Below are 23745 nucleotides of genomic sequence, written 5' to 3'. Positions count from 1 at the left end.
AGGAATTCTTCCCTAACATTCATAGAATTCCAGAATAGACTCACTTAATTAAATAGGATTGTAATGTTGGGGGTAGATAAAAATGCTGGAGAAACTCAGCGGGTGAGGAAGCATCTATGGAGCGAAGGAAATAGGCGAAGTTTCGTGTCAAAACCCTTCTTCAGACTTCTAAAGTTGGGGGCTGGGCATGACAGAATCTAAAAGCAATGCAAAACAGGTTACACTCTTCAAAGGTACACAAAATTGCTGGGGAAACTCAGCGGGTGCAGCAGCATCTATGGAGCGAAGGAAATAGGCGACGTTTCGGGCCGAAACCCTTCTTCAGACTGGAACGTTGCCTATTTCCTTCGCTCCATAGATGCTGCTGCACCCGCTGAGTTTCCCCAGCAATTTTGTGTACCTTCGATATTCCAGCATCTGCAGTTCCCTTTTGTACACTCTTCAAATCCCATTTAGTGATTCAATGGGTGTGTGCATAATAAAGGGTAAGGTTTTACACATTATTATGTATAAATTCAGAGATCAGGATCAGGAAATGTAACACTGCACATAATCAATTGTGTAAACCTATGCACCAGATAATGCAAAGCCTCAAAAAGGCTGGCAGTATCATCAAAGACCCACACCATCCTGGCCACACACTCATCTCCCTGCTACCTTCAGGTAGAAGGTACAGGAGCCTGAAGACTGCAACAACCAGGTTCAGGAATAGCTACTTCCCCACAGCCATCAGGCTATTAAACCTGGCTCGGACAAAACACTGAACATTAATAGCCCATTATCTGTTATTTGCACTTTATCAGTTTATTTATTCATGTGTGTATATATTTATATAATGGTATATGGACACACTGATCTGTTTTGTAGTCAATGCCTACTATGTTCTGCGTGCTGAAGCAAAACAAGAATTTCATTGTCCTATACAGGGACACATGACAATAAACTCACTTGGACTTGAACTTGAAATGAGGTAATACCCCTTCTACTAACATTAAAGATGTGTTTGTATAATATTTACTTTAAAAGGTTCAAATGGGCCAGTCAAACATTACATTATGGGTGGCACAGTTGCGCAGCGGTAGAGTTGCCACCTTAGTGCCAGAGACCCAGGTTTGATCCTGACTATGGATGCGGTCTGTACGGAGTTTGTACGTTCTCCCTGTGACCGCATGGGTTTTCTCCAGGTGCTCCAGTTTCCTCCCACACACCAAAGACGTCCAGGTTTCTAGGTTAATCGGCTTGGTATAATTGTAAATTATCCCTCGTGTTTAGGATAGTGTTAACTGTACATAGTGATCACAGGTAGGCGTGGACTCGATGGGCCGAATGGCCTGTTTCAATGCTGTATCCACTCTGTATCTCTAAACTAAACTAAATTGCAGGATGCAAACTAAAATTTGCATTATTGAATTAAAGCTTGGAGTTAGTTTAAAAAAAAACAGAATTTAAGTTTAATCTTACTTCCAAATCTAAATAATGCAATCCAATCTGAAGAAGGGTCTCGACCCGAAACGTCACCCATCCCTTCTCTCCAGAGATGCTGCCTGTCCCGCTGAGTTACTCCAGCTTTTTGTGTCTATCTTCGGTTTAAACCAGCATCTGCAGTTCCATCTTACACATAAATAATGCAACATTGGAAAAAAAAACAGGCATAGAATTTCCAAATGATGTTATTTTACTTAAGCATGTTGCAGGAAGACAGATTCACTGATATTTCACCCATGCATTAATTATCATATTTCAGATGACCTGTAAATATTTACAGCTGATTTTGTTCAATTAGCTGTTAAACAATTCTTATAATCAATTTGTCGTTTTGCACAGTGGAATAGCAACATAATCTAAACCCTCGCTTTGGACAGAAAAGCCAATTGTTTCAATTTCCATGGCTAAGATATATAATGGAAAGAGATATCTAGAAGATAGATGCAAAATGCTGGAGTAACTCCGCAGGACAGGCAGCATCTCTGGAGAAATGGGATGGGTGACGATTCAGGTCGAGACCCTTCTTCAGAGATTTCTTGTATTTTCTTTTGAGTGTTGAAGGTGGTTGCCGGAGGTTGCAGGCCTCTGGCAACCACCTGCAACTAGCATCGCAACCGGCTTCGACTAAAAAATTTCCGATTTTTAAAACGGCAACCTATTTTAGGTCGTGGTCGGTTTGTAATTTTTTTAAATAACCGCCGGAACGTAGAAGAAGCTCGACTACGCGGAAACCACTTTTGACCATTAGGGAGAGTGACCAAAACCTCTGGGAACCTCACGGAAACCTTGGGTGGGGCCCAAAGTCTCCACAGGTTTCTGTTCAGGTTTCCGAAGTGGGACAGGGGCATTAGGATCATTGCTATAATTTAAATCCCTAGGCTGAGAATGAGGTGCATTATCTTTCTATCATTTTCTTGCAGAATAGATATGACCATCCTAACAGACTGGAGAAGTGGGAAATAGAGGGGGGTGGGGAGAGAAGGGTGGGGGGGGGGGGAGAGAAGTAGGGGTGGGGAGATGAGGGGGTTGGGAAGGGTAAAGGGCTTGTCCCACTTTTTTTTTTTTTTTTTTTTTTTTTTTTTTTAAAGTAAAATTCAACATTTTTTATTATATTTATACAGTTCTTCTTGAAACCAGTTTAGATGATGCCAATCTTATTAGCCACATCCAATGCGTCATAGTCTGGAGCCAGACGGACGTAGGCTTTCTTCTCACCATCAGGCCTGATAAGAGTGTTGACTTTAGCTACATCAATATCATAGAGTTTCTTAACAGCCTGTTTGATTTGGTGCTTGTTAGCTTTTATATCAACAATGAAAACCAACGTATTGTTGTCTTCAATTTTCTTCATAGCAGACTCCGTGGTGAGAGGGAATTTAATGATAGCATAATGGTCCAACTTGTTCCTCCTGGGAGCACTCTTTCTGGGATACTTGGGTTGTCTTCTCAGTCTGAGTGTCTTTGGTCTCCTGAAGGTAGGTGTTGTCCTGATTTTCCTCTGCCTGTGACTATGAACACCTTTTAAAACAGCCTTTTTAGCCTTCAAGGCTTTGACTTTAGCTTCCGTCTTGGCAGGGGCAGCCTCCTTCTTCACCTTGGGCGCCATGTTGGGGAAAGAGGCTTGTCCCACTTGGGAGACCTAATTGGCGAGTTTAGAGGAGTTTAGGAGAGTTTGAAAAAATGTCATGTTGAAGACCTCCTTCAACCTCCTTCGACTATGTTGAAGACCAGCTTCAACTAGCTTTGGGAAAATTGGACTGCTTGAAATGGTAGGAAACTGCATTTGAATTTGGTGGCCTTGCACCATGCTTGAAATGGAATTTCAAGGAATAGCCCTGAGTCAACTGCTCGCCCACCAGCCGTGAGTGAGCTGCCAGCACATCAGGCTTGAGTGACTGAGCTGTCACCCCAAGAATCCATTTGGCCCACAATGTCCATACTAGCCCTCTGGAAATCAGTCCCTTCAGCCCACAATACCCATACTGGCGCTCCAGAAGGCACCCCCCCCCCCAACGGGTCCCACAGTCTAGTATATCTATATATATTAGATGGGTTCCATGTTCACACAGGAGGGCTGGTCCCCCAACGCAATATTCCACCGGGCAGGTCACTCACTCATGGCTGGTGGGCTGGCAGTTGGCTCACGGCTATTCCTTGAAAATTCCATTACAAGCATGGTGCAAGGCCACCAAATTCAAATACAATTTCCTACCATTTCAAGCAGGGTGCAAGGCCACCAAATTCAAGTGCAGCTTCCTACCACTTCAAGCAGGGTGCAAGGCCACCAAATTCAATGGCAGTTTCATACATTTCAATCAGGATGCAAGGCCACCAAATTCAAGTGCAGTTTCATGCCATTTCAAGCAGGCTGCAAGGCCACCAAATTCAAGTGCAGTTTCATACCACTTCAAGCAGGGTGTAAGCCACCAAATTCAAGTGCAGTTTCATACCACTTCAAGCAGGGTGCAAGGCCACCAAATTCAAATGCAGTTTCATGCCACTTCAAGCAGGGTGCAAGGCTACCAAATTCAAATGCAGTTTCATGCTATTTCAAGCAGGTGGCAAGGCCACGATATTGAAGTGCAGTTTCATACCATTTCATGCAGGGTACAAGGACACCAAATTCAAATGCAGTTTCATGCTATTTCAAGCGGGTGGCAAGGCCACGATATTGAAGTGCAGTTTCATACCATTTCATGCAGGGTACAAGGACACCAAATTCAAATGCAGTTTCATACCATTTCAAGCAGGGTGAAACCACATAAAAACCACACTCACAGTTCAGACATTTAGTATGTTCAGTTGGTTCATATCTCAAACAGAGAGTCATGACCTCTCTCTCCCCATCTTGCAGAGACTGAGCCACGCTCACACTTCCGGTTTTGTAGACCATCCCCCTCCCACCGGAAGGGGCATGGACTTCATGGCGTGATTGACAGGAGAGAGAATCTCAACATTTTAAAAACACTAATAACTCTTTTATTTTTCATCTATGGGAAAATCCTCTGCACCTGATGAGCGGAGGGGGACTCTGAGTATCACCATCACCACATTTGCTTTGCTTTTTCAAACCAACCACCACCACCACATTTGTTTTGCTTTTTCAAACCAGCCACCACTACCACCACATTTGCTTTGCTTTTTCAAACCAACCAACACATCTGCTTTTTCAAACCACATTAAGGGCACTCACAGGTCAGTAAAACCACTCACAGTTTAGTGAACATGTGTTCAGTGTTATTCACAGCTCAGACTGAGAGTCGCGACCTCTCGCTCCCCCATCTTGCAGAGACTGAGGCAGTCCACACTAACGGGTTTTATACTCCCTCCCCCTCCCACCGCAAAGTGCGTGGCCTTCATGGCGTGATTGACAGGAGAGGGAATCTCAACATTTTTAAAACATCAATAAGTATTTTATTTTTCATCGATGGGAAAAATCCTCTTGTCCTGCACAGCAGAGTGGGACTGAGCAAGATGGCCAAAAATCACAGCCATAAGTGGTAGCGTTTTTTTTTCTAAAAATCAATATGCAGTGCAAATTTTGAGTTTTAATTATATAGATATATACACATGCACACACAGATAGGTAGATATATATTGTATACACACACACATATTCTGTATTCACATAGCTTTTTTCCCTCGTGTATTACATTGTTTACAGAGTACAATGTTTGCATATTCTGTATTATATATTCTGTGGGAATGAACTGCAGATGCTGGTTTAAACCGTAGACAAAAAACTGGAGTCAGACAGCATCTCTGGAGAAAAGGAATGGTGACGTTTCGGGTCGAGACCCTTCTTTAGACCTATCTATCTGTATATATATTTACACACACAAATAGACACACGCACATGCATATACACAAACACACACACATGCATATATATACACACACACAAACACAGACACACACCCACACACACGTATATATATATATATATATATATATATACACACACACACACACACACACACACACACACACACACACACACACACACACACACACACACATATATATATGTGTATATATATATATATATATACACACACACACACACACACACACACACACATATATATATGTGTATATATATATATATATACACACACACACACACATATATATACACACACACACACACATATATATACATATATACATAAATACATATGTATATATATATATATATATATAATAATAATGATGGATGGGATACACACACACATATACTAACACAAATACACACACACATATATATACTAACACACAGACAGATACACAAATATATATATGTGTGTGTTCTATTTTTTTACCTGCAAGTTTGTGCATTTATTTTTTGAAGCAGATAGGTGTTAGGTGTGGGATAGAGTTAGCCTCGTATTCCGGGAGCAATTGAGGAAAATGAAACGTTTTCAACCACCTAAAATCAGACGTGTGCAATACGTTGCACACCTAAAAGCAGACGTGGTGAAGACCCGAAATGAGGCGGTGCATTCCATTTGCTTTTCACCCAAGACGATCGAAGTGGTTGAGGGACCCATATACAATAAACAAAAAAATAACAATATGGCATCGGATCTTTCGCGAAGCGGCGGGTAAACTGCAACTGAATTGCCGCCGCAGCGCTCGCTGTTTCTCCCCGACCCGTCCGCCTGAGATCAGGTTAGATTGCATGATGTTGTTAGTCGCTGTGAAATTGATTTGACTCGGCTCGGCTGAGAAGCGCTGGAGAGCGTTGGCCGTCCAGGGCTGGTACGCCGTCTCTTTCTCCTAGTGATGCGATGGGACTGTCAGATTCAGATTCAATTTTAATTGTCATTGTCAGTGTACAATACAGAGACAACGAAATGCATTCACGACTGTGCGGCGGTGTGTGTGTGTATTGGGGGAGAGGGGGTAGTCCTCTTTGCATTTGACCAAATGCAAAATGTCCCACGCACACATAATACCGCCACCACCACCACAAGTAACCCTTGCTTTCCCTCTCTCTCTCTCCGTCCCTCCCCCATCCTAGTTATCCGACTAGTTTCACTGTCCTCCTGATTAAATATTACTGATTGCATGCCTCGTTGTCAGCTTCCCCTCACCTAACAATGAACCATTCAACATTTGCATCTGAAGAAGTCTTGACCCGAAACGTCACATATTCCTTTTCTCCAGAGATGCTGCCTGACCCGCTGAGTTACTCTTGTTTTCTGTGACAACCTACATTCCCCTTGAACAGTGTCTCCTTTGATCCATGTTTTCACACCTTACCCTCTCTGTGTCTCCCTCTCTCCCCTGTCTCTCTCCAGTGGTGCTGCCTTAACCGCTGAGTTACTCCAGCATTTTGCGTCTATCTTCAGAGGTGGGGAGCTGGATTGAGACTAATGAAAGGCAGATGACCTCCCAAGCACACCTGAGAACTTCCGCCCGTCTCCGTTACTGTATCCAAGGCTGATCTTGACAATGTGTGACGGTGACGGGGCATTCTTAAAATAGCCCCCGTGGAAACCCGAGCCACCCTCGACGCTGTCTACCCGTCTGGTATACAAATTGGCCGGACTTTGAAACCGAATGACTGAATGTCAACAGCAGGCAAGGGAGGCACGGTGGCGCAGCGGTAGAGTTGCTGCCTTTAACAGCGTCAGAGACCCGACTACGGGCGCTGTCTGTACAGAGTTTGTACGTATAACCATATAACAATTACAGCGCGGAAACAGGCCATCTCGGCCCTTCTAGTCCGTGCCGAACATTGACTCTCACCTTGTCCCATCTACCTGCACTCAGACCATAACCCTCCATTCCTTTCCCGTCCATATACCCATCCAATTTATTTTTCAAAGATAAAATCGAACCTGCCTCCGCCACTTCCACTGGAAGCTCATTCCACACAGCTACCACTCTCTGAGTAAAGAAGTTCCCCCTCATGTTACCCCTAAACTTCTGTCCCTTAATTCTTAAGTCATGTCCTCTTGTTTGAATCTTCCCTACTCTCAATGGGAAAAGCTTATCCACGTCAACTCTGTCTATCCCTCTCATCATTTTAAAGACCTCTATCAAGTCCCCCCTTAACCTTCTGCGCTCCAAAGAATAAAGACCTAACTTGTTCAACCTTTCTCTGTAACTTAGTTGCTGAAAACCAGGCAACATTCTAGTAAATCTCCTCTGTACTCTCTCTATTTTGTTAACATCTCCCCGTGACCTGCGTGGGTTTTCTTCGGATGCTCAGGCTTCCTCCCACACAAAGAAACAAACCGTACAGTGTTGTAGGTTAACTGGCTTGTGTAACGGTTGTAAATTGTCCATAGAATGTAGGATAGTGCCCGGTCGGTGGGCCATCTCAACTAAACTAAACTAAACTAATGTACACACACAGAACTGCCAGAGTCTTAAGTAAAATACAAAGTGACTTTAGACTTTAGAGATACAGCGTGGAAACAGGTACTTCGGCCCACCTATCCATGTTCTCCAGAGATGCTGTCTGTGGCATCAGTCTGAAGAAGGGTCTCGACCCGAAACGTCACCCATTCCTTCTCTCCAGAGATGCTGCCTGTCCCGCTGAGTTGCTCCAGTCTGTCTTCGAGGTAAACTAGCATCTGCAGTTCCTTCCTGAATATTTTACTTAATTGATATATTAGACTTTGACCATTCGAATATATTTGGAGAAAAAAAACACTACTTTCATTTTAGGGGGGGGGGGGGGGGGGGGGCGTTTAGTACAATTTAAATGTGCAATCTAAAAACATTGAGTTCACTTTAAATATGAATACAGGTAAGGGTGTGGACGCACAGAATCATTTACCCAGAGCATGGGAATCAAGAACCAGAGGACACAGGTTTAAGGTGAGAGGAAAGAGATGTAATCGGTGTTTAAGAAGGAACTGCAGATGCTGGAAAATCGAAGGTACATAAAAATGCTGGAGAAACTCAGCGGGTGCAGCAGCAACTATGGAGCGAAGGAGATAGGCAACGTTTCGGGGCCGAAACCCCTCTTCAGACTTAATAGAACCTGAGGGGCAACTTTTCCACCCAGGGGGTGGTGGGTGTATGGACCGAGCTGCCAGAGAAGGTTGCTGAGGCAGGTACTATAGTAGATCATTGGACTGGTACATTGATAGATAAGGTTTTAGAGGGACATGGGCCAGACGCGGGCGAGTGGGACAAGCTTGCATGAGGCATCTTGGTCGGCAAGGACGAATTAGGCCGAAGGGCCTGTTTCCGCGCTGTACGACTCGAATCTATAGTTTCTTATAGAATCTATAGGAAAATATATAGAAAAATATATAATAAACATAAAAATTACATAGAATCTAGAGGGAAATGCCCCTGTAAGAGGCACAATGGATTGAGGCGGCACGGTGGCGCAGCGGTAGGGTTGCTGCCTTACAGCGCCAGAGACCCGGGTTCGATCCTGACTACGGGTGTTGTCTGTTCGGAGTCTGTACGTTCCCCCCGTGACCCGCGTGGGTTTTCTCCGGGTGCTCCGGTTCTCCCACACTCCAAAGACGCACAGGTTTGTTTGTAGGTTAATTGTCTTGCTGTAATTGCAAACTGTCCCTCCTAGTGTTAGTGTGCGGGGATCGCTGGTCGGCACGGACTAGGTGGGTCGTAGGGCCTCTATCTCTAAACTAAAGATGAAGTTATGAGGTGCTTGGGTTGAAAGTATCAGGTGGCCTATGTAAAATAGCGAGTTTAAAATGTGTCTTGAACGAGGGAGATACGGGAGAAAGGGAGCATTTCTGAAGAGAAGGAATGGGTGACATTTCGGACCCTTCTTTAGACTGAGATGTGAAAATGAGACAACAGCAATTGGTTTAGCTTAGAGATAAAGCGCGGAAACAGGCCATTCGGCCCACCGAGTGAACCCCAGCACACTAGAAACAATTTAGATTTATACCAATCCGATTAACCTGTGGAGTATGGAAGGAAACCGAAGCCGGCACCCGTAGTCAGGATCGAACCCGGGTCTCTGGCGCTGGAAGGCAGCAACTCTACCGCTGCGTCACCGTGCCACCCACAAATACCTCAGTCTTGTACCAAAGGGCACAAGAGAATGTTTTCCAGTATTGGAACGCAGACAGTTCTTGTGTTACACCCTGCTGGTGAAATATAATCTATTATTAACGGGCTGAAAGGATATACACCTTGCTTTTGCAACAAGGGGAACAAATCCGAGCGTCTTTCTCTTTAGAAATGTTTGGCTAGAATTGTTTACTGTATGTTGCAAGCATCGAACGCGGGCCGCGACTGTTGCAGGTATAAATGCCAACAACCCGAATGTGACCGGTGCCCCCGTAGACTAGGAAACGTCGGAATCTGAACCCGGCTGTCATCGTCTCTGGCTCATATTAGCCCTAATGTCTGACGTGAAAGCTAAGGTTAGATTGTGTGTGTGTGAGTTTGCGTGTGTGAGCGTGTGTGTGTGTCTGTGTGTGTGTGTCTATGTGTGAGTGTGAGAGAGTGTGTCTGTGTGTGTCTGTATGTGTCTCTGTGTGTCTCTGTGTGTGTCTGTGTGTGTCTGCATGAGCATGTGTCTGTGTGTGTATGTGTGTGTATGTGTGAGAGAGTTGGTCTGTGTGTGTGTGTGTGTGTGTGTATCTGTGTGTGTATGTGTGAGGGAGTGTGTCTGTGTGTCTGTGTGTGTCTCTGTGTGTGTCTGTGTGTGTATGTGTGAGGGAGTGTGTCTGTGTGTGAGTGTCTGTGTCTGTGTCTCTGACGTGTGTGTGTCTGTATATGTGTGAGTACGTGTGTGTCCGTGTGTCTGTGTGTGAATGTGTGTGTGTCTGTGTGTGTCTGTGTGTGTCTGCATGAGCATGTGTCTGTGTGTGTATGTGTGTGTATGTGTGAGAGAGTGGGTCTGTGTGTGCTTGAGTGCGTGTGTGTATCTGTGTGTGTATCTGTGTGTGTATGTGTGAGGCAGTGTGTCTGTGTGTGAGTGTGAGAGAGTGTGTCTGTGTGTGAGTGTCTGTGTCTCTGGCGTGTGTGTGTTCTGTATACGTGTGAGTACGTGTGTGTCCGTGTGTGTGTGTGTGTGAGTGCGTGTGTCTATGTGTGAGTGTGAGAGAGTGTGCCTGTGTGTCTGTGTGGTGTCTCTGTGTGTGTCTGTGGGTGTATGTGTGAGGGAGTGCGTGTGTGCGTGTGTGGAGGTCAAGTCAATGGATATTTAAAGGCTGGGAATAGGATTATGGGGGAAGGCAGGAAAGTGGGGTTAGGAGGGAGAGATAGAAATAAAAATAAAAAGGTGAGAGTGGGGAAGGGGAAGGTGGTGGTGGTGGTGGTGGGGGGGGGGGGGGGGGGGGGTCAAAAGGCGGCAAATTCCTTCTCGGGAAATAGCGACGTTTTGTCGTATACAGTATCTTTACAAGGTAGACAAAAATGCAGGGGAAACTCAGCGGGTGAGGCAGCGTCTATGGAGCGAAGGAAATGGGCAACGTTTCGGGCCGAAACCCTTCTTCAGACTTTCTTTACAAGTGGCGATAAGTGCGTAGGAGCGATGTATCCTTTCACATGGAACTGAGTGGACGTGTTAATTTCCAGGTCGCTGCAAAGACGATGACCTCTTTCAAGATGGTTTCCTGTCCAGATTCAGGTCGGTCAATATTTTTGTTAAAACAAAAACAAATACAAGTTTTAAGTTGCAATATATATCACACGGGAACGTCACTAAAGAGGTTCTGCGTTTCGCCGTTCTATTTCTTCAATGCATCTGATCTAAAATATATGGCCCTCTGCTTTCCGACTAATAGTGAGAGGAGCAAGGTTAAAGGGAGATTTGCAGGGCATTTCTTTTTACATGCTGCATGGAGTGATGGTGGAGGCAGATAACTTAGTGGCATTTATAGAGTCATAGAGTGATACAGTGTGGAAACACAACCTTCGCCCCAACTTGCCCTCACCGACCAACATGTTCCAGCTACACTAGTCCCACCTGCCTGCGTTTGGCCCATATCCCTCCAAACCTGTCCTATCCACAATGTACCTGCCTATTTGTTTCTTAAACGTCCCGACAGTACTTGCCTCAACTACCTCCTCCTGCAGTTCGTTCCATACACCCACCGCCCTTTGTGTGAAAAAGTTACCCCTCAGGTTCATCTTTAAAAAATCCTCCATTACCTGAAAACTGGGTCCTCGGGTTCTGGATTCACTCACTCTGGGCAAGAGACTGTGTGCGTCTTCCCGATCTATACCTCTCGCGATTTTGTACACCTCTATAAGATCACCCCCTCATCCTCCTGCGCTACAAGTAATAAAGTCCAAGCCTGCACAACCTCTCCCTATATCTCAGATCTTTAGCCAGAGGCGGGGAATCTGTGGATATATTTGCCACAGAATGCTGTGGAGGCCAAAATAGTGGATATTTTTAAAGTCAAGTCAATGCAAGTCACTTTTATTTCTATAGCACATTTAAAAAACAACTCTCGTTGGCCAAAGTGCTTTACATTGGTGGAGGTACTAACGTTATACAACAGTGGTTCATGGATTAAGTACATACATAAATACATACATATAGCCCTCCCTCGACATACATATAACCCCCCCTCAAGGCAGAGACAGATAGTACGGGTGTCAGAGGTTATGGGGAGAAGGCAGGAGAATTGGGTTCGGAGGGAGAGATAGATCAGCCATGATGTTGGGGAAGTCCAGAACAAGGGGTCACAGTATAAGGATAAGGGGGAAGTCTTTTAGGACCGAGATGAGAACATCATTTTTTACACAGAGAGTGGTGAATCTCTGGAATTCTCTGCCACAGAAGGTAGTTGAGGCCAGTTCATTGGCTATATTTAAGAGGGAGTTAGATGTGGCCCCTGTGGCTAAATGGATCAGGGGGTATGGAGAGAAGGCAGGTACAGGATACTGAGTTGGATGATCAGCCATGATCATATTGAATGGCGGTGCAGGCTCGAAGGGCCGGCTGGCCTACTCCTGCACCTATTTTCTATGTTTCTATGTTTCTATGACTGAATGGCGGAATAGGCTTGATGGGCCGAATAGCCTAATTATACTCGATTAACTGAGGGCCTTATAACCTTAGACCCATGAGTCCCACCTCGTAAATCTTCTCTGATTTCATGCATTTCCGTCCGGCATGTCTAAAACTGTAATAAAGTACAGATTGCAGTAATCCGATGTACAAAATATGTACAGAACCTCGAGTAAAACACAACGCACTGGGGTAACGTAGCGGGTCAGGCAGCATCTGTGGAGGGAATGGCCAGACGACATTTCGGGTCAGGACCCTTCTTCTGACTGACAGATGAAATTCATAAACCCCCTTCGGTCATGGCTGACCACGGGTGTCTCCAGGGTTGGAGGATGCCTGTGCGTGACTTTGTTTAACATGGGGAGACTGGTGCACAGACAGCCACCCCACGGTCCTTGACAAATCTGGGTCAGGATCCAGTGGCATGGAGTCCAAGACGACCGGAGACCCTTTTCTGCCGCAGCCTTCATCCGCCTTCCCAGCCGTTGTGACGCTCCACTAAGGTCAGCCATCGTCCTCCGCCTGTTCCACCGTTGAGGTCTTGGTTGGATTGCACTTTGTCAGAGACCACCCCCTCGACCTTACCGCCATGTGTGGCCCTACCAGGAGCATAGCTCCAGACGGCATCGCTCTCAGGATCTCAGGACCACACTAGCTTCTCCACCACGACAAGGTGACAATCCGCGGAGAAGATGAAATACTCCATTAAACAATTCATCGAAACGATTGAACTGCAGGCGCTGGTTTACAGAAAAAGACGCAAAGTGCTGGAGTAACTCGGCGGGCCAGGCAGCATCTCGAGAACAAGGACAGGCGATTTTTCGGGTCGGTATCCTTCGGGATAAACTTCATTAGTTCATTTGTTAGATAGAGCTCTTGGGGCTAACGGGATTAAGGGATATGGGGAGAAAGCAGGAACGGGGTACTGATTCTGGATGACCAGCTCTGCATGGTGGTTCTGGCTTGAAGGGCCGAAGGGCCTACTCCCGCACCTATTTTCTATGTTTCTATGTTTAAAGTGACGGGGACATATTTGTGATTTAAAGACCTTTGTGTCCATCTTTGGTGTAAACCAACATATGTATGTCTCATTCATTTTTCCCAAATAACTTCTGTACCTCTCGTTCCACTTTCCCCGACTCTCAGTCTGAAGAAGGGTCTCGACCCGAAACATCAACCATTCCTTTTCTCCAGCGATGCTGCCTGTCCCGCTGAGTTACTCCAGCATTTTGAGTCTGTCCTCTGCATTTCCTTCCTGCATGGCATCTGTGGATGGAATGGATAGACTTGAAGTATGGTCCCGACGCGAATCCTCTCGCCTGTCCATCCCTCCACAGACACTGCCTGACCCAGCTGACATATTTCCTCCAGCACTTAGTGTTGAAACAAACATAGCCGCTTAGAAAATAGGTGCAGGAGTAGGCAATTCGGCCCTTCGAGCCTGCACCGCCATTCATTGCGATCATGGCTGATCGTCCCCAATCAATAACCCGTGCCTGCCTTCTCCTCATATCCCTTGATTCCACTAGCCCCTAGAGCTCTACCTAACTCTCTCTTAAATCCATCCAGTGATTTGGCCTCCACTGCCTTCTGTGGCAGGGAATTCCACAAATTCACAACTCTCTGGGTGGAAAAGTTTTCTTCTCACCTCAGTCTTAAATGGCCTCCCCTTTATTCTAAGACTGTGGCCCTGGATCCCAGCATCTGCAGTTCCGTGCGTCTCCAGATAAATGTAACCAGCCAATGCTGTCGAGATGTGGCCCTTGTGGCTAAAGGGATCAGGGGGTATGGAGAGAAGGCAGGTACAGGATACTGAGTTGGATGATCAGCCATGATCATATTGAATGGCGGTGCAGGCCCGAATGGCCTACTCCTGCACCTATTTTCTATGTTTCTATGTTTCTAAATCCACTGTTCCCTTGGCCGATACCAAATAACTCTAGCGGTATCAGACAATACGTGACATAGCCAAGGGGTCGAACCCGGGTCTCTGGCGCTACAAGGCAGCAGCTCTGCGTGCTGGAGTAACTCAGCAGGTCAGGCAGCATCTGTGGAGGGAATACACAGGCGACGTTTCAAGCCGGGACCCTTCAGTATGATTGGAGTCTGAGGAAGATTCTGAAGAAGGTCCCAGACCCGGAAAAAAACGTCCCCAGTCCATTCCCTCCACAGATGCGGCCTGGCCCACTGAGTTACTCCTTCTCTGGTGAAAATGAATAGGTGATGTTTCGGCTGGGCACCGTATCCATGTTCTCCAGAGACGCTGCCTGACCCGCTCAGTTACTCCAGCCCTTAGTCTCTGTGGGGTTTTTTTTTTGGGGGGGGCACCCATATTTCCTTTTGGGTAGGAAAGAATTGCAGATGCTGGTTTAAACCGAAGATAGTAAAAAACAAAACTGGAGTAACCGGTCCAAGTGCGAGCAGGTGAAATCACCGGCGGCCGGTGGGATTGCTACAGTGAGCTTCGTCCGTCTTAAAGGCACAGTCCAAACCAGCTAAACACCACGATGCCGCTCTGTTGAACAACACACAATGTGCTGGAGCAACTTAGCGGGTCAGGCAGCATCTGTGGAGGGGATGGACAAGAGGACGTTTCGGACTCTAATCATACTGAAAGGTCCCGACTTGAAACGTCGCCTGTGTATTTCCCTCCACATATGCTGCCTGACCTGCTGAGTTACTTCAGCATGTAAGGAAGTAGTGGCGCAGCGGTAGAGTTGTTGCCCGACAGCGCCAGAAACCCGGGTTCGATCCTGACTACGGGTGCTGGCTGTGCGGAGCTTGTGCCTTCTCCCAGTGACCTGCGTGGGGTTTTTATCCGGGATCTTCGGTCTCTTCCCACACTCCAAAGGCCTGCAGGTTTGTAGGTTAATTGGCTTGGTATAAAATGTTTTAAAATTTGTCCCAAGTGTGTGTGCAGGATTGTATTATAGTCTGCGGGGATCGCTGGTCGGCGCGGACTCGGTGGGCCGAAGGGCCTGTTTCAGCGTTGTATCTCTAAATGCGGATTGAGGTTGAATGAATGAATATTATCCGCCCCTTTTGAAATCCACTGCCAATTTGAATTTCTGCTGCGTTGTGATTCACTGTTTGAGTTCTAAAGTTTGTAAAGCAAGTGTACTGAATGTACATTGGCTTTCTAAATCGTATCCCAGTCTGAGTTTGAGTTTGGTTTATTGTCACGTGTACTGAGGTACAGTGTAAAGCTTTTGTTGCATGCCGACCAGTTAAATCACAATTCGGCCTCTGGACACCTCAAGCTAGAGTAACGCAGCGGTTCAGGCCAACCTTTCTCCAGAGATGCTGCCTGTCCCGCTGAGTAACTCCAGCACTGTATGTCTATCTCCAGCATGTTGTGTCTTTCTTCGGTGCAAACCAGCATCTGCAGTTCCTTCCCATATATTTTCTCAATTATGTATATTGGACCTAATTCACATTCTTATGTAGAAACGATGAACTGCAAATAGTGGTTTACCAAAAATAAAAGCCCACAGGTGCTGGAGTAACTCGGCTAGGCAGGATCCTGACCCAAAACTGTTCAATCTGCCTCAACCATCTCTCTCAGCAGCGTGTTCCAGGCGGGCACGGAGGCGCAGCGGTAGAGTTGTTACCTTGCAGAAAAATGCAGCGCCAGAGATCCGGGTTCGATCCCGACTATGGGTGCTGTCATAGAAACATAGAAACATAGAAACATAGCAAATAGGTGCAGGAGTAGGCCATTCGGCCCTTCGAGCCTGCACCGCCATTCAATATGATCATAGAAACATAGAAACATAGAAATTAGGTGCAGGAGTAGGCCATTCGGCCCTTCGAGCCTGCACCGCCATTCAATATGGTCATGGCTGATCATCCAACTCAGTATCCTGTACCTGCCTTCTCTCCATACCCCCTGATACCTTTAGCCACAAGGGCCACATCTAACTCCCTCTTAAATATAGCCAATGAACTGGCCTCAACTACCTTCTGTGGCAGAGAATTCCACAGATTCACCACTCTCTGTGTAAAAAAAAAATTCTCATCTCGGTCCTATAAGACTTCCCCCTTATCCTTAAACTGTGACCCCCTTGTTCTGGACTTCTCCAACATCAGGACCAATCTTCCTGCATCTAGCCTGTCCAACCCCTTAAGAATGTTGTACGTTTCTATAAGATCCCCCCTCAATCTTCTAAATTCTAGCGAGTACAAGCCGAGTCTATCCAGTCTTTCTTCATATGAAAGTCCTGACATCCCAGGAATCAGTCTGGTGAACCTTCTCTGTACTCCCTCTATGGCAATAATGTCTTTCCTCAGATTAGGAGACCAAAACTGTACGCAATACTCCAGGTGTGGTCTCACCAAGACCCTGTACAACTGCAGTGAAACTTCCCTGCTCCTATTGCTATGAATGCTAACATACCATTCGCTTTCTTCACTGCCTGCTGCACCTGCATGCCCACTTTCAATGACTGGTGTACATTTTTATCAAGCCAGATCATTAATATATATTGTAAATAGCTGGGGTCCCAGCACTGAGCCTTGCGGTACCCCACTAGTCACTGCCTGCCATTCTGAAAAGGACCCGTTTACTCCTACTCTTTGCTTCCTTTCTGCCAGCCAGTTCTCTATCCACATCAATACTGAACCCCCAATACCGTGTGCTTTAAGTTTGTATGGAGTTTGTCTGTACGGAGTTTGTACGTTCTCCCCGTGATCTGCGTGTGTTTTCTCCGAGATCTTCGGTTTCCTCCCTCACTCCAAAGACGTACAGGTTTGTAGGTTAATTGGCTTATTGTCCAAGTTGGTGATATGCAGAGTACTGCCCTGTCGACTACAAAATTCAGAAGGTTCAGAAGGTTCAGGCACTCACCACCGATATGTTAAAAAAAACACTTGCCCCTTTAATCATGGCCCCCTTTCAACTTAATGTATTCAAGAGAGTCAGATTTAGCTCTAAGGGCTAACTGAATCAAGGGATATGGGGAGAAAGCAGGGACATGGAACTGATTTTCGATGATCAGCCGTGGTCATGGTGCTGGCTAGAAGGGTCGAAAGGCCTACTCCAGCACCTATTTTCTATGTTTCTATATTAAAACCATGCCATCTAGTGTTTGTTTTCTCCATCCTGGAAAAAAAAGGTTCTGACTGTCTACCCTATCTATGCCTCTCATTATTTTATATACTGTACATCCACTAGCGTTATCCACATCTGTGCAACATAGAAACATAGAAACATAGACACATAGAAAATAGGTGCAGGAGGAGGCCATTCAGCCCTTTGAGCCAGCACCGCCATTCATTGTGATCATGGCTGATCGTCCCCTATCAATAACCCGTGCCTGCCTTCTCCCCATATCCCTTGACTCCACTAGCCCCTAGAGCTCTATCTAACTCTCTTGAATCCATCCAGTGACTTGGCCTCCACTGCCCTCTGTGGCAGGGTAATTCCATAAATTCACAACTCTCTGGGTGAAAAAGTTTTTTCTCACCTCAAGTCTTAAATGACCTCCCCTTTATTCTAAGTTTACAGCTCAACCTTACAGCTAATTCTCCCAAATCCAGGCATCATTCTGGTAAACCTCCCTTGCACCCTTTCGGAAGCCTCGACATCCTACCTGTAACAGGGCAACCAGCACTGAATGCAACACTCCAAATGGGGGCAATATCAAATCCTATAGCGCTGTAACATAGAAACATAGAAACATAGACAATAGGTGCAGGAATAGGCCATTCGGCCCTTCGAGCCTGCACCGCCATTCAATATGATCATGGCTGATCATCCAACTCAGTATCCTGTACTTGCCTTCTCTCCATACCCCCTGATCCCCTTAGCCATAAGGGCCACATCTAACTCCCTCTTAAATATAGCCAATGAACTCGCCTCAACTACCTTCTGTGGCAGAGAATTCCAGAGATTCACCACTCTCTGTGTGAAAAATGTTTTTCTCATCTCGGTCCTAAAAGACTTCCCCCTTATCCTTAAACTGTGACCCCTTGTTCTGGACTTCCCCAATATCGGGAACAATCTTCCAGCATCTAGCCTGTCCAACCCCTTAAGAATTTTGTAAGTTTCTATAAGATCCCCCCTCAATCTTCAAAATTCTAGCGAGTACAAGCCGTGTCTATCCAGTCTTTCTTCATAGGAAAGTCCTGACATCCCAGGAATCAGTCTGGTGAACCTTCTCTGTACTCCCTCTATGGCAAGAATGGCTGAATTATAATCATATATTTAGTTTAGTTTTGTTTAAAGATACAGCACGGAAACAGGACCTTCATCCCATCGAGCCCACGCAGACAGAGCGATCCCCACACACTAATACTATCCTACACGCACTAGGGACAATTTTACCATTGCAATTTTACCAAGGCAATTATCCTACAAACCCTTATGTCCTCGGAGAGGAAACTGGAGATCCTGGAGAAAATTCACGGGGAGTACTTACAAACTCCTTGCCTTTCCGCTGATTGGTAAGTACGCATCAAAAAGCTTTTCACTGCACTTCGGTATATGTAATAATGTAAACTAGACTCAAAGTCAAACTCAACTCATCTCATTAACTAGACGTTATTAAACTTTATCTTGCACTATACGTTATGCCCTTTATCCTGTATCTGGACACTGTGGATTGATTGTAATCATATATAGTCTTTTCGCTGGCTGGATAGTGCGCCACAAAAACTTTTCACTTTACCTCGGTACACGTGACAAGAATAATTAACTAGACTAAAAAAAAAATCAGTGCTGGTGTTGAGAAGAAAAATTAATTCAGCCATGACTGAATGGTGGAGTAGACTTGTTGGGCCGAATGGCCTAATTTTCCACCGGCAACCTATGAACTTTAAAAAATAAATAAAATGTGGCATTCTTGGCTTTACTCCGACTGAGGTGACCACGGTACAAAGCTCAGTTTCAGTGTGTGTTTCGTTTATTGTCACGTGAACTGAGGTACAGTGAAAAGCTTTTGCAAGTGTGCTGACCAGTCAGTTGAAAGACAATACATGATTAATAAAATAAATACAATAAATCTCTTCCCTGTACGGGTGACCCGACCTTTTCCCTGTCGGGTCTCCGTTGTCGTTTGGGGCCTAGTACCGCGGAGCGGCCTCCAACCGGAACGACCTGGGGGCTCCAGTCGCGGAGTCTGCGGACTCACCATCGTGGGGCTGGCCGGCCTCGGCGCGTGGGGAGCAGTGGTGGCGTGTGGCTGCGACCCGACTCCGGAGCTCAGAGGCTCCAGCTGCAGGCCCGGTGGACGGTGGCATCGGGAGATCGCGGGTCCCTGGTGGGAGACCGCTTTCCGGAGCTCCCGCAACGGCAACCTCTCCCACCCGAGTCGCGGGGTTGGAACGACCCGGAGCACGGCCTTACATCGCTCGCCGGGGGCTTTAACATTGGGAGAAGAATGGAACACAGGGGAGAGACAAAACTTTGCCTTCCGTCACAGTGAGGAGGAGATTCACTGTGATGGATGTTTGTGTGAATTAATTTGTTTGTGTGTCTTGTAGAAATTGTTTCTTTTTGTATGGCTGTAGAAACAGAGTTTCGTTTGAGCCTCATTTGAGGTTCAAATGAAAATGAATAAAAATATTGCATTGTATATTGTATTATAATCAATCCATTTACATGATAAGGGAATAACATTTATTATGAATGAATGAATGAATGAATAAGTTTATTGGCCAAGTATTCACATACAAGGAATTTGCCTTGGTGCTCCGCCCGCAAGTGACAACATTACATACAGTGACAATTAAGAATGACACATAAGGCATTAAACATTAATAATAAAACATTATCGATTAAACATGTGAATAAAACTACCAGAGCAAAAGGAGATTTGCAAGGCATTGTAAGGTGAAATCAGTTAAGTCTCAGCAAAGAGAGTCTGAGTGTTTAAGAAAGAACTGCAAAAATCGAAAGTAGATGAAAATGCTGGAGAAACTCAGCGGGTGCGGCAGCATCTATGGAGCGAAGGAAATAGGCGACGTTTCGGGTCGAGACCCTTCTTCAGACTGATCTCCAATGAGATAGATAATAGTCTGAGGGTCACCAATGAGTTAGATAATAGTTCAGGACTGCTCTCTGGTTGTGGTAGGATGGCTCAGTTGCCTGATAACAGCTGGGAAGAAGGCTGGATTGTTTAAAAAGAGCAGTGTTCACCAAGGAGATATATACAGGTTTTCCAATTTATGTTCATGAAATCCTGCTGCTTGAGGTCATACTCTCTGCAAAATCCTTTATTTTCTCCCCCAATCTCCACCTGACTTGTTTCTCTATTTCCTGGACATGCCTCAATATGGTAGGGTTGATTTTAACTTAATTAGGACCATATGTTCCCTCAACCTCTCTCCTTTTGCTTTCCGTCCGACAGCAAAGATCTGTCTCTGAACACTAAACCACACACGCATACTTTTTGTGTTGTGTATTTTCTTTAGGCACCCTTTTTTTTTGTCCACTTACGGCACGCCGGCTGCTAGTGAGTTACAAGGTCCGTGTCACACTTCTGGCATTCCTCCCTGTTATGTCAAGGATTAAATGCATGTGCTTTTGCAAAGGCAGTATTGTGTTCATTCCATTCAAATTCCTCCACCCCATCCCCCCACCTCTACCCTACCACACATCCATTCTTTCCTGCCAAATTACCATTTTGTAGCTGATGAAAGTCTTTTCGTTACATCTAGTAGGCTGCTTGGTTTAGTGTGGAGATACAGCGCGGAAACAGGCCCTTCGGCCCACCGAGTCTGCACCAACTAGCGATCCCCATCACTAATACTATCCTGCACACACACACACACTGGGGACAATTTAGAATTTTTTAACGGAGCCAATTAACCTACAAACCTGTACGTCTTTGGAGTGTGGGAGGAAACTGGAGCACCCGGAGAAAACCCACATGCCATGGGGAGAACGGACAGTCTTCGTATAGACTGCCACCCCTGGTCAGGACATTCTTGCCATAGAGAGAGTACAGAGAAGGTTCACCAGACTGATTCCTGGGTGGTCAGGACTTTCATATGAAGAAAGACTGGATAGACTCGGCTTGTACTCGCTAGAATTTAGACGATTGAGGGGGGATCTTATAGAAACTTACAAAATTCTTAAGGGTTTGGACAGGCTAGATGCAGGAAGATTGTTCCCGATGTTGGGGAAGTCCAGAACAAGGGGTCACAGTTTAAGGATAAAGGGGAAATCTTTTAAGACTGAGATGAGAAAAACATTTTTCACACAGAGAGTGGTGAATCTTTGGAATTCTCTTCCACGGTTCATTGGCTATATTTAAGAGGGAGTTAGATGTGGCCCTTGTGGCTAAAGGGATCAGGGGGTATGGAGAGAAGGCAGGTACAGGATACTGAGTTGGATGATCAGCCATGATCATATTCAATGGTGGTGCAGGCTCGAAGGGCCGAATGGCCTACTCCTGCACCTATTTTCTATGTTTCTGTCAGGATATTGCTAATCCACTGATCACTGGTCGGTGCGGACTCGGTGGGCTGAAGGGCCAGTTTCAGTGCCCTATCTCTAAAGTAAAGTCAAAAACTCAACAGATATGTAAACATCATACTCTGTAAAGCCTATAGAAATTAAAAACCGAAAAATGTTCAGTATATACGTCAAAAAGATAATTAGACAATAATAGTGCAAAGTCCAGAATGATGTCCCCGAGCCTATGTAGTTCTGAGCCTATTTGGAGGTTGTAGTGTTTAATAGCCTAATGGTTGTTGGGAAGATGCTGATCCTGCACCTGGACATCACTGAACCTGAAGGTACACAAAAATGCTGGAGAAACTCCGCGGGTGCAGCAGCATCTATGGAGCGAAGGAAATAGGCAACGTTTCGGGCCGAAACCCGAAACTGAACCTGGATGTTTTCAGGCTCCTGTACCATCTTCCCGATGGCAGGAGTGAGATGAGTGCGTGGTCAGGGTGGTGTGGGTCTCTGATGATGCTTGCTGCTTTTTTGAGGCAGTCCAGTCCATGTGCTGTCCTGTCAAACCATACAATATTGGAAGGACCGATACTCCCCATCCCCCTACTCGTAACAAGGACAGAGTCCCCCTTGACCTCACCTTCCACCCCATCAGCTGTCGCATACAGCATATAATCCTCCGACATTTTCGCCACCTCCAACAGGATCCCACCACTGGCCACATCTTCCCATCTTCTCCTCCCCTTTCTGCTTTCCGTAGAGATCGCTCCCTCCGTAACTCCCTGGTCAATTCATCCTTTCCCACCCAAGCCACCCCCTCCCGTGGTACTTTCCCTTGCAACCGCAGGAAATGCTACACTTGTCGCTTTACCTCCCCCCTCGACTCCATCCAAGGACCCAAGCAGTCTTTCCAGGTGAGGCAGAGGTTCACCTGCACCTCCTCCAACCTCACCTATTGCATCCTGCTGCTCTAGGTATCAGCTGCTCTACATCGGTGAGACCAGGTGCAGGCTTGGCGATCGCTTCGCCCAACACCTCCGCTCGGTTCGCAATAACCAACCTGATCTCCCGGTGGCTCAGCACTTCAAGTCCCCCTCCCATTCTGAATCCGACCTTTCTGTCCTGGGCCTCCTCCATTTCCAGAGTGAGGCCCACCGCAAATTGGAGGAACAGCACCTCATATTTCCCTTGGGGAGTTTACACCCCAGCGGTATGAACATTGACTTCTCCAATTACAGATAGCCCTTGCTTTCTCCCTCCTTCCCCTCCCCCTTCCCAGCTCTCCCACAGCCCACTGTCTCCGCCTCTTCCTTTCTTTTTCCCGCCTCCCCCCCCGACATCAGTCTGAAGAAGGGTCTTGAGCCGATACGTCGCCTATTCCTTTTGTCCATAGATGCTGCCTCACCCGCTGAGTTCCTCCAGCATTTTTGTTTACATAAGATACTTAAAAATAATCAAGCCACACGCAGGTAGAATATGTAGAAATAAATAGCTGCAGATGCTGGTTAATACATAAAACGACACAAAGTGCTGGAGTATTCACTCCAAAATGCGGGAGGCTTGTATTCACTGGAGTTAGGCTTGTATTCACTGGAATTTAGAAGGATGAGGGGGTTCTTATAGAAACATATAAAATTATAAAAGGACTGGACAAGCTAGATGCAGGAAAAATGTTCCCAATGTTGGGCGAGTCCAGAACCAGGGGCCACAGTCTTAGAATAAAGGGGAGGTCATTTAAGACTGAGGTGAGAAAAAACGTTTTCACCACAGAGGGCAGTGAAAGCCAAATCACTGGATGGATTTAAGAGAGAATTAGATAGAACTCTAGGGGCTAGTGGAGTCAAGGGATATGGGGAGAAGGCAGGCACGGGTTATTGATAAGGGA

General features: G+C 46.0%; 1 protein-coding gene across 1 annotated transcript; it reads right to left on the bottom strand.

Annotated features, from left to right (window-relative positions):
- Window positions 1-2573: 2573 nt before the first annotated feature.
- On the bottom strand, window positions 2574-3108 carry LOC116973656 (60S ribosomal protein L23a). The gene has a single exon (XM_033021923.1). It carries the CDS (start codon window positions 3089-3091, stop codon window positions 2624-2626), a length of 468 nt encoding a protein of 155 aa, XP_032877814.1. The 5' UTR covers window positions 3092-3108; the 3' UTR covers window positions 2574-2623.
- Window positions 3109-23745: the final 20637 nt, after the last annotated feature.

Source organism: Amblyraja radiata, chromosome 5, assembly GCF_010909765.2.
Source record: "Amblyraja radiata isolate CabotCenter1 chromosome 5, sAmbRad1.1.pri, whole genome shotgun sequence".
NCBI classification, from domain to species: domain Eukaryota; kingdom Metazoa; phylum Chordata; class Chondrichthyes; order Rajiformes; family Rajidae; genus Amblyraja; species Amblyraja radiata.
This window is presented reverse-complemented; position numbering and strand designations above follow the sequence as displayed.

Coding starts and splice junctions, on each gene's coding strand:
- LOC116973656 (XM_033021923.1), bottom strand. CDS start 3,091: ATGGCGCCCAAGGTGAAGAAGGAGGCTGCCCCTGCCAAGACGGAAGCT.